This window comes from Lucilia sericata, unplaced genomic scaffold (assembly GCF_015586225.1).
Source record: "Lucilia sericata isolate MDLA Ls3-8-SP2 unplaced genomic scaffold, ASM1558622v1 Contig000071F_arrow, whole genome shotgun sequence".
Lineage (NCBI taxonomy): Eukaryota > Metazoa > Arthropoda > Insecta > Diptera > Calliphoridae > Lucilia > Lucilia sericata.
In genome coordinates, this window is record NW_023994105.1 from 723,360 (window position 1) to 735,926 (window position 12,567).

Here is a 12,567-nt window from a genome sequence, read left to right on the forward strand (position 1 = left end):
AGTATTGTATGTGCTTGGACCTTATAAGTTTCTTATGTCGAATTTCATAACTCGAGTTTTTAAGCCAGGACCCAAATTATGCCATACGATATCGATCGAAATCTCAATAGAATATAAATGGAGATTTCGATCGATATCGTATGCCATGATTTGGGCCCAGCAATGAATGTTTAAGTAATTTTCTGAAGGGGACGTTATATTGGGGGTATAGTCTATTATGGACCGATTCCCACTAAATTTGTTAGATAGATTTTGGCTCGTTTGAAACTTATATGTGCCGAATTTAAACGCTTTACTCGTATTTTTAAGCCAGTAATGAGCGTTAAAGTCATTTTCTGAAGGGGACCTTATATGTAATATAAGTAATGTAATGGGCGTTAAACTAATTTTCTAAATGGCACCTTATATGGAGTGTAGGGTCATTTATAAACCGATCCTCAAAAAAATTTGGTAGAGAGATTTAGGATCGCTTGAAACTTATGTGTGTCGCATTTCATCGCTATATTCGTCTTAGCCCCTGTTGCCGCTACTCCTAATTGAGTACCGCCTTATTAAACTCTATTAATTTAACATTAACATCTTTTATTTAACATTATTATTTTTTGCTATTTTACTTTTTATATAAATGCGCTTATGTAGATCCACACATACAAAATGTATTTTTTGGTATGTAAAAGGAATAACGGTCAATAAGTTGAAGTCACGTAGTCAATCTATTAAAATATGTCTTTTTATTGTTTAAATATATAAACGACACATTCTTATAAGAAGCAGAGACCGGTTCATTACAAAATTATTTTAAAGCGCATCTCTTCTTATTTTATAAATTAATAAAAACAAACTGAATTAATTACTGAAATAAATGGAAAGTGTTTTAAATTTGTAATTATTTGCAGTGATATTCTTTAAAATAATTTTGCTTGTAATATTGTTAACTTAACGCGCAAAAATGACCGATTCTCATAATAATAATGCAAATAATTGTAAAAAGTGTTCCGAAAAAGACACCGATGAGATGGTTCAATGTGACGAATGTGATCAATGGTACCACTACGGATGTGTTGGAGTAAACAACAACGTGGCCAACGAAAGCTGGAGTTGCGAATATTGTAGAGGGGCATCATCTATAGCTCACGCAGTTCATGTTACCCACTCGTCAACACCTACAACTGATATGGCACAGCCAGTACACGTTTTAGGAAGTGCAGAAAGTGTTACATGCCCTCCTTCTACAACAACCACAGCACCACCACCATTTCATATGCTATGCCACCGTTATCCACGATTTACTCAGCTCCGATAATGTCATACCTGCCACCCTCGACATGGCAGAATAGTTACCATCCATCGACACACATATTCACTCAACCATATAATTTTTTTCACTCCAATTTTTCGCAAATGCAAAGTCAAACACCTTCAACTACAAACGCACAAAATTTCGACAGTATTGCAAGGCAGCGAGATTTAGAACTTCAAAAACTTGAAGAAGAAATGCAAATTAAACGGCAGTATGTGGAAACAAAATATAAAATATTATCTGAGACAAATGAAACACCAAAAGCACACAGGCAAGTAAATTCATCAAGTTCGGGACCAACTTTGACGTCAGTCACAAATTTAGAACCAACAGCAGCACAGTTAGCAGCAAGACAGTCTATTCCAAAACAGTTGCCAACCTTTAACGGAGATCCAGATGATTGGCCATTGTTCATTAGTAGCTTTGAAAACAGTACGTCCTTGGCAGGTTACACAGACGCTGAAAATTTGATAAGGCTGCAATCGGCTCTCAAAGGTAAGGCTCGCGATATGGTGAAAAACAAGCTGCTAGTGCCACAAATGGTGCCTGAAATCATTCGGACACTACGTATGTGTTTTGGCAGACCTGAACACATCCTGGAGCGCGTTATTTCGAAAGCCAAGAATATGCCACCGATTAAAGATAAACTGGACACCCTAATTGAATATGCGATGTGTGTACGTAATATATGCGCAACGATGGAATGTTGCCAGATGCAATCCCACCTCAACAATCCTTTACTAGTAAAAGAGCTAGTCGACAAACTTCCAAACAACCATAAATTGACCTGGGCGATGTGTTACAAAGATGATCGTGTTCCCATTACAAAATCATTTAGTGATTGGTTGTATTATATGGCGGAAGCCGCTAGCAACGTTACTCCGTTGTTTGTAAAAAATGGAGCTTCAGTGAATACTCATAATCGTGATGAGGAGAGTAAAGAGTCCAGTGGTAATGAAATTAACAAAATCGCAGTAAGTACCACATGTATTGTATGCAATGACGGTAGCCACAAAGTAGCTCAATGTGACGTTTTTAAAAGCATGTCGTTAAATCGTAAGTGGGAATGTGTAAAAGCTAAAAACTTATGTCGACAATGCTTGGGAAGACATAGACACAAATGCAATATAAACAAAGAATGTGGGATAGATGGATGTAAATATAAGCACAATCCATTGCTGCATAAAATTGTTAACGTACAAAACACCACATCAAGTGCAGCACAAAGTGACCAACAAAATTCAGTACTGAATGCACACAGCAATAATTTCGATGAGTCCCAACCACTATTTCGTATAATACCCATAAATATACATGCTCAAAACAAAATTAAAAAAGTTTATGCATTTCTAGATGAAGGGTCTGCAGTGACACTAATAGAAAAAAGTATTTTTGAAGAATTGGGTCTTCAGGGTAAGAGTGAACCCCTGTGTTTGAGATGGACCGGCGACACCACTCGTACGGAAGATGACTCAGTAAAGGCAACAATTACTATATCGAGTGTTACCAACAATAAACAATTTAAGTTGAACGCAGTTCACACTGTAAATAATTTGGGGCTTTCGCCACAAACTATCGACGCCGATGAAATTTCAAGAAGATACCCATATTTGTCGAAGCTACCAATACAATCGTATAGCAATGCTATACCAGCAATACTGATTGGTGCCGATAACTGGAAATTAGCCGTCCCTCTTAAAATACGAGAAGGCTCTTGGAATCAACCAATTGCATCTAAGACTCGGCTGGGCTGGGCCCTGCAAGGCAATAGAATGAAGGACACCGATGAATTCCGTATAAATGTCCATTTTTGCGACTGTCAAAAAAGGCTCCACGATATGGTAAAAGAAACGTTTAACATAGAATCAACTCGTCAAATGCAGCTGCTTTCTTACGACGACAACAAAGCTATGGCAATGTTAGAAAATACATGTAAAAAAGTCGATGGCCATTATGAAGTTGGTTTGTTGTGGCGCAACCAAAATATACGTTTACCAGACAGCTTTAATCATCGCCTGAACTGCCTGCAAAAAAAGTTCTTTAAAACCCCCTTATTAAAAGCAACTATACAGTCACAAATTGATAATCTCGTCTTAAAAGGTTATGCCAAAAAACTCACCCCGAAAGAACTAGAAGTGCATCATAAAAAGACCTGGTATTTGCCGATATTTGTTGTTTCAAACCCAAACAAACCAAATAAAGTCAGACTTGTTTGGGACGCCGCGGCGAAATCTAACGGTACATCACTTAATGATTATCTGCTGACCGGCCCAGATCTTTTAAACCCACTAGTAAGCGTTCTTTTAAACTTTCGTGTTGGAAAAACCGCCATATGTGGAGATATCTCAGAGATGTTTCATAGAGTGAATGTTAGAGAAATCGATATGCATGCCCAACGTTTTTTGTGGTATGACAAGGGAGATACACTGCATCAACCAAGCATTTATGTAATGAGAGCATTAATTTTTGGAATCAGCTGCGCACCTTGTATCGCCCATTTTGTACGCAACAAAAATGCAGACCTCTTTAAGAACACACACCCCCGAGCTGTAGAAGCAATACAACAAAATCATTATGTTGACGACTTTATCGACAGCGAATGTGACGACAACCAAGCGCTGGAATTGGCGATTCACGTGAGAGAAATTCATGAAGCCGGCGGTTTCAAGATGCACAATTGGACATCTAACTCAGAAGTTGTCTTAAAGGAATTACATGGAAGCGCACCATCTGAGCAATCGATGAAAGACTGGGGCTCAACCACTAAAATATTAGGTTTGTATTGGGACCCAAATAATGATGAATTTAGATATATTTGCAGATTTGCAAGATTACACCGTGATATACTAAATCAGTCATTGACACCGACCAAGCGCGAAACTCTACAAGTCCTGATGTCCATATTCGATCCCCTTGGATTTGTGTCCTGCTACACAATAGGCCTAAAAATACTTATTCAAGAAATATGGCGGACTGGTATAGCATGGGATGAGGAACTTACGGACACTTTAGACAAACGCTGGTGCAGTTGGAAGTCCACAATTCAACAAATAACGTCCATAAGAATACCTCTATGCTACTCCCCAACGATGCAGACAGCAGACGAAGTCCAACTGCATACTTTCGTAGATGCCAGCGAAAACGCTTATGCTGCCATATGTTATCTGCTCATCACGAAAAACAATGTTACAACTGTCTCTCTAGTTGCAGCCAAGAGCAAAGTGGCACCACTTAAACCACTCTCAATTCCAAAGCTCGAGCTGCAAGCTGCTCTACTTGGCACGAGACTTGCAAAAACTGTACAAGAAGTAAGACGAATAAATACTAACTCTCAATTTTGGTGGAGCGATGCAAAAACAGTTTTGAGGTGGTTACAAATAGACCCAAAAAAGTTTCAGCAATTTGTGATGCATCGTGTAGGCCAGATTCTTGAGAACACAAACGTCAACCAGTGGAGATGGGTTCCATCAAAACAAAATCCCGCCGACCTTGCCACCAAAGTACCAACTCCATCAAATACACAAATGTGGTTTCATGGTCCCAAATTTTTACGCTCCGATGTTAATGAATGGCCACAATGCGATGACTTGGGAATGGTAAATGAAACAGAAATGAAACGCAGCGCATTAGTAATTGAAAGCGTCCATAAGACTAAACTCAACATTGAATACTTTTCTAATTGGAAGCGTTTGTACCGTGCTGTAGCTACTTTCTTTTTGTACTGCCACAAGCTAAATAAATTAACAAAAGATAAAATTATAAACACAAACTTAGAAGTCGATTGTGCCATGATCGAAAAGGCAAAAACATTTTTAATGAGATATGCGCAGAATGACGAATACAGTAACGAAATATCTAGTCTGACACGTAATAAACTTATTGGGAAAACAAGTAAGTTGATCTCCCTTAATGTGTACCTAGACAAAATTGGCATTATTAGATGCAGGGGAAGAGCTGAGTACCTCAATAATCATGAGGACGCTATTGTGTTGCCCCCTAATCATCACGTGACATTTTTATTAGTACGTCACTTTCACGAAATGTTTCGTCATCAAAATCATGAAACAGCGCTAAATGAAATTAGAAGTGAATACTACATTCCAAAACTGCGTGTTCTGTTTAGAAAAGTACGGAGAATGTGTCAATGGTGCAAAATCAATTATGCCAAACCACTAGTGCCACAAATGGCTGCGCTGCCAATAGCAAGACTCGCTGCGTTTGAACGCCCATTTACCTATGTAGGCGTGGATTATTTCGGCCCGTTAAACGTTGCAGTTGGCAGAAGACATGAAAAAAGATGGGGTGTAATTTTCACCTGCCTAACAGTACGTGCCATACACATCGAGGTGTCACACAGTCTAGACACAAGTTCGTGCATCATGTCAATTAAAAATTTTATTTCTAGACGTGGCACCCTTAGAGAAATATATTCAGATAACGGCACCAATTTTAAAGCCGCTGAAAAGTTATTGTGTTGTCAACTAAAGAATGTTAATTCATCCATAATCCAGAAAAAATTAGAACAAATTAAATGGAAATTCAACCCTCCAGCAGCTCCCCACATGGGCGGAGCTTGGGAAAGGTTAGTCAAGTCAATTAAGACTGTTCTATATAGCATTTGCCCAACAATGAAATTTAACGATGAAAGTTTAAAATGTGCGTTATGTGAGGTAGAGTTTACGATCAATTGTCGACCACTCACGTTTGTTTCAATTGAATGTTGTGACGATGAAGCCATTACACCCAACCACCTATTGCTTGGCTCATCAAATGGCTATAAACCAATTGCAGATGGTAACATGGATCTTCGACAACGATGGTATAAGACTCAGGAGTTCGCTGATCAATTCTGGCGTAGGTGGCTAAAAGAGTATGTGCCCATAATCTCTCGAAGAAGTAAATGGTTTACAAAACAACCACCTATAAAAGTAGGCGATGTAGTCATTATTGTGGATTCAGATATGCCGAGGAATTGCTGGCCCAAAGGCGTAGTAGTGGACGTTGCGATTGCGAAAGATGGCCAAGTTAGAAGAGCGACGGTGAAAACTGAAAAAAGCATTCTACAACGACCAGTGGCAAAGTTAGCAGTATTGGATGTTGGCGGCCCTTCGAATAGTAAACTCGACCCACCTGACTCGTTTACGGAGGAGGGAACTGTTGCCGCTACTCCTAATTGAGTACCGCCTTATTAAACTCTATTAATTTAACATTAACATCTTTTATTTAACATTATTATTTTTTGCTATTTTACTTTTTATATAAATGCGCTTATGTAGATCCACACATACAAAATGTATTTTTTGGTATATAAAAGGAATAACGGTCAATAAGTTGAAGTCACGTAGTCAATCTATTAAAATATGTCTTTTTATTGTTTAAATATATAAACGACACATTCTTATAAGAAACAGAGACCGGTTCATTACAAAATTATTTTAAAGCGCATCTCTTCTTATTTTATAAATTAATAAAAACAAACTGAATTAATTACTGAAATAAATGGAAAGTGTTTTATTAAATAATAAAAGAAGTTAGGCGCTGTTAAAAATTTGTAATTATTTGCAGTGATAGCCCCGTTAACTCCACCTCTGGTTATCGTTTAGCCTATAAATATTCGGCCGGTTATAATATTTTTTTTATAAAAACAGTCAATTTAAACTTACGATAAAATATAACCAGACATTAAGATAATGGGGGTTATAATTTAATAAGGACCCAGAACTTATATACTTTTGTGGGTTTATGACCAATATTTCGATATGTTACAAATGACAAAATCAATATACCACCCATCTCTTTTGATGGTGGGTATAAAAAGAAGGTTGCCAATGTTTGAGAAAAAATAATAAAAACGCCACTGATGTTAACAATATTAATAAAGTGATGAGTTACTCACTTTTTGAAAATTTTAGTTTTTTTAATAAATTATCGGTACTGATATTTTAGCGTTATGGGTATTTTGGCTTATTTCGGTATTAATATTTTAGCGTTATCGGTATTTTGGCTTATTTCGGTATTGGTATTTTAGCGGTAACGGTAGTTGTGCAGAAAAGGTATTTTAGCGGTAACGATAGCTTGCGATAACGGTTGCTAATCTTGAAGTGAATTAAAGAAATAAAAATCGAATTACACTGTTCTTAATTTAAATTTTTAAAACATACGAAAAACAATAATACCAATGTCATTTTCTTCTATTTAAAAGTTTGCTGATGCATTTACGAACATATTTTTAATTATTTAAATCATACCGAAATTACACTTAAAATATATTTTTTGTACACTACCGATAACCCTAAAATATCAATGCCGAAATAAGCCAAAATACCGATAACGGTAAAATACCAATACCGAAATAAGTCAAAATACCGATAACGCTGAAATACCAAACCGAAATAAGCCAAAATACCGATAACGCTAAAATATCAATACCGAAATAAGTACCTACCATATCACCGTTTCGAAACGGTTGCCTACATTCTTAATTTGCTACATTCTTAATTTCATTTTTTTACGTTCAATATTATAGACAATTCAAAAAGTACCTTTTGAAAAACGAAAAAGTACCAAAAAGTCCCCTTTTATTGGATCTCACTTACTTGGGGTACTACATGCTTAATTTCATATTTCTATGTTCAGCATTTTTTGGATTTATTTAATACAAATTTTAGTTCTTGCAGTGTACGCAAGGTGGATAAGACAAAAGGTTTTAATCGAGGCTAAATAAATTTCAAATCATAATGTCAGAAGCAGCCAACAGATGGAGTTATTTCAAAATTGAATTTTACAATTAGAATTTTTCCATACAAATTTTGACAATTTGTTGAAAAACATTAAGTCACAAGATTTTTTTTTATTTTTCTACTTTTATACATTTTAAAGAATATTTGCCATCTGTTGGTGAATAGCAAAATTAAACAAATTTATTTCTTTGAATATTATATTGGTTTTGTTCTATAAATTGCCATATTGAAATTAGCTAAATCTAATTATTTTTTTGGATTTAATAAATCCAAATTGAATTTACCTCTTTTAGCTACAGAACCGCCATTTTTGCACAGAAATTAATTTTTCTTCGACCTTCTATTAGTTTATACAGTGTATTTTCAGATAGTGATGACCAAAACTAAATTTCAGCTTCCAAAGACAGTTTTTTTCTTGAAATGAAATAAACCGGTTTTTTAAAACATTGGTTTTCGGTTAACCGGGTTATCCGGTTTTTTAGTCTCGGTTAACCGGTTTCAAAAAAATCTAATTTTTAGTACAAAATTGTATGTTTTTTTTTTTTATTTTATATTGTGATTTTTAAAAATTTTGGATAGATAATTCTAAACATTATTTCCCGTTTGTGCATATGAAAACAGACCTAAGATTGTTAAACAAATGTTAGGAAATGTTGAACATATATTATGTATATAAAATGGAGATTTACAATTTCAAACAATCAGGAAATTAATAAAAAGTTGGTGTTTCGGTGTCAATCCGATTTGGTTCAGTGTAAATGCACAAAAAGAATAAAACACAAAGGATTATTAGTTTTATAAAAGGAGAAGATTTGTCTTCCTTTATTTGATATTTACCCTAAGAAAGTATTCACACAAGAAGTGTAGTGAACATTCCATCAAATATTGCTAAAACTTGATATTTCAGGTACAATATTTATATAATTCATTTAATAATAAAATTCTTATATTATTTCATTATAAAATATTTAAATTTTTTAATTTTATCGCATTTAAAATATATAAATAAAATAAAACTATCTAATAAAAAAATAATAATATAAGATAAATAATTAATCTAGTATATTTATAAATATTTCAAAACTAACATATCTACAATTCAAACTAAGTAACATTTATAAATAAGAAATTAAAATATTCAAAACTTTTAACATGCTAATATCAACAATTAAAATGTTAACGATCAGTATAAAAATGTCCCTATAAACAATTTCTACTGTATACAGTACTTATTGGAGAGGTTTGTGTCTTGACTATTCTGTAGATTGTCATCACTTTTTTCAAGTAGCTCATATAGTATGTAGCTACGTATGTACATATGTATGTATGTACATTCCAATCACAAATGAGAGGCTAATTAAGTCTTAACAGCGTGTTAATTCTTTCTTTTTCTTTTTGATCTTCAACGCATTAACATCTTGTAAAGATATCTACATATAGAACAAGTATTTGATAATATTCAAGTTAAAAAGTTATATATTCCGTTATACTTTTAATACAATATTAAAACTAATTTGATTTTAATAAAACTAAATTCATTCCTACGTTCAAAGAAAAGGTAAAATAAAAATTAAAGGAATTGTGTATACCAGTTTGTGTTATTATTAAAATATAATAAATTTACACATCCTACTTTTGGGAACTCTTTTATCCATAAATTTGCACTCAAATTAGTCCACCGGAATATTAATATAACGTGTGATCGATTCATTAATATTAGCCTCAGTGATAATCGGAAAAATTACTGGAAATCTAATAAAATCCTGAGTATATTTATATTTGTTAAATGGTAAATATGACATGTTACACCAATTTTAATAAAATTTAGGTCCTTTTAAATAGATTTCTATAGACAGAAATTTCCATTGTATGTGCTATATTTTCACTGTTTGGAATAGTGAAGAGACAACATTAAGTGAGACACGAGTGACCGTTATGTTATGTGACGTCACCCAAATCCACGCTGCTGACTTACAATAATTTTTATATAATTCTCTATTCGATTCTCTCAGTCATCTCCAACTGTACAGATTAGTGACAGAATTCCAATTTTATCATCGTCACTTCTACTTTTTATTCAACATTCTCGTTATAAAACTCCACCAAATTAGCTTAATATCATCTGTCAGCGATCCACATATTAGAAATCGTAAAATTAAAGAAAATCATTTAGTATAACTGATATAATTATGGTTAGACAATAAGATTTCTAAAACAAATAGTGAAAATCGGTTAAATAATTCCTAAATAATACGTAATGTGTTAGAACTTGTTATAGTTTGGAAAAAAATCTAACTTAAAACATCTAAAGTTAATATTTGTTCTTAAACTCTAATAAAATGTTTACAATAAATAATTAAAAAGTGATAAAATGGCTGAAATGTATTAAACAGAAAAACAAACATGCAAAAATAAAAAAAAATTAAACATCTTAAAGTTTAAAAACCAAAAAGACAACTTAAAACTCAAAAATAATGCTTAAAATCTAAAATTGCACATTGGCCCGAATCACAGTTTACTATATACCACAGTTTCAAGAATTTTTTTATCACAGATTAAATGATTTTCTAACCATAATTAAACAGTTTTATTATAATTTTAAGTTTCTCTTAACATTTTATATTATTAAGATACGATATGGTATGGTATGTATAAAAATGAAATATTTAGCGTTACCCTAATATTAATTTTATCATAAATCCATAATATAGGTTTATGCAAGTATGAAACATTTTTTGATTTAACAGCAACACAACAAAATACAAATATCGATGTTCGAAGAGGCCTCTACGTCATCAGACACAACTGGTTAAATGTTGAATAATATCAGTTGAGTGATCAAACATTTTTTCTCTTAATTCTTATTCCTTACATACATACTTGCATATTTCTTAATAATAGAAGCTACAACCAAAAGCTTGAGTGCAATCAAGCCTGTTTGATATAAATTAAATGTTGTGTTTTGGTTTTTGCTTCTCGCTCTCTGTTTATATATTTTTTTAAGTATCTTTTGCATTTTTTTTTTTTTTTGTAAAATTACGATTTATTTCGGGATACAATCAAGGGACGTAATCCCACGTATCAGTAGTATGTTTTTATATTTGGAAGTAACTTTAAGGAAATTAGATAAATTTGTTAAAATCACTTTTATAATTTCCTGGTGAATGTTCTTAAAAACTAGTATTATTTTAATAGCTTTTCTACTACTTATATAAAATAAGTTTGTTATTTTTTTGAAATGTGAATAAATTAGTTAATTAAAATGGATCTATAAATAATATTTCATTTCTTACGGATGTGAAAGGTTAAGGTTATACGTAATTTTTGGGTTTTAGTTTAAATTTGCCTAGGCTAAAACAAGGTAGGGAGGGTTACGAGGCAATGGCCCCAAAACATCTAGGGTGTCGTATGGTTTTAGTTAAGCTTCATTTTCAGTTCCTTTTTCCATTTTAGTTGTCAATTTAGTTTCCAGTTTAACCCAGCAAAAAATAATTGATGTCATACTTTACAAAGTACATCTTAATCACATCTTAAAATAAACCCAATATTTCCTTACAAATGAAACCCCAGTTAAAAGTGAGGAAAGAGATGTTGAAAAGTCAATACAAATAACCTATTTGAAGTACATCAAGATTTGGTGAAAGAGTACTGAAATTTACATAAGCGTGTCATTAAGAGAATGTGTTTTATTTTTGACATCCAAATATCGGATTTTTACTTCTTCTAAAAATAAGATTAGATGTAGTTCAAAGTTGCTAAAAATGAACAACATCCCCCCAATGACACGCTAATGTAAAATTCATAGGTTTTACACCCGAATTTGAAGCACTTCGGGTTACTAGTTGTGATGAAAATACTACATCTTTTTCCACACTTTTTTTGCTGGGAATTACATTTCATTGATTATTTATTGGTCATTTAGTCGTTAAAAAACCCGAGGCAAGGGAGTCTATAAAATATTATGATTTTAGTACAAATGGTATGTGCTTTGTAGGGTCTTTTGGACACGACCCCACCCCAAAAGACTGAAAGCTAGCAGTGTAAAGGCTCCCAAAACCGTCTACATTCATACCCATTAAATAATATGATTATTCCCAGGAAAAAAATTTTGAAGTTGTTAAAGAAGAAGGGATATTTTCATGATTTCTTTAGTAAGTATTCTATTTAATGCGTTTTAAATACATGCCTAAATTCTAAAAAATTTGTCATCAGTGAAGGCATGAAAAATGAACCCAAATTCACTCATGTAACTCCACTATAGGAATTGTAATATTTTACTGTAATTTGGTATTCTCTTAGGAGATTTAACGAAAACGTGCATTTCATACAATAAAGATTAAAAATGACATTAATTTTTTATTAGATTTTTGTTAAAATTAGTAATATTAAGTCCATTAATAAGAGAAGGAAAAAACCAAGACTGCTTAACGGATTTTAAAACACAATGGGTATTTTTCCTCTGCATGAATTTAAATCCAATCAAAATCAGTTAGTTATGTTTTATCTTATTCTATTTTTATCAATATC

General features: G+C 33.0%; 1 protein-coding gene across 1 annotated transcript; it reads left to right on the forward strand.

The window, feature by feature from the left end:
• The first annotated feature begins 1,391 nt into the window (after positions 1–1,391).
• LOC119616432 lies at positions 1,392–6,477 on the forward strand. Its single transcript, XM_037972765.1, has 2 exons — positions 1,392–1,515; positions 1,672–6,477. The coding sequence occupies exons 1-2, from the start codon at positions 1,402–1,404 to the stop codon at positions 6,475–6,477; spliced, it is 4,920 nt and encodes a 1,639-aa protein (XP_037828693.1). The 5' UTR covers positions 1,392–1,401.
• Positions 6,478–12,567: the final 6,090 nt, after the last annotated feature.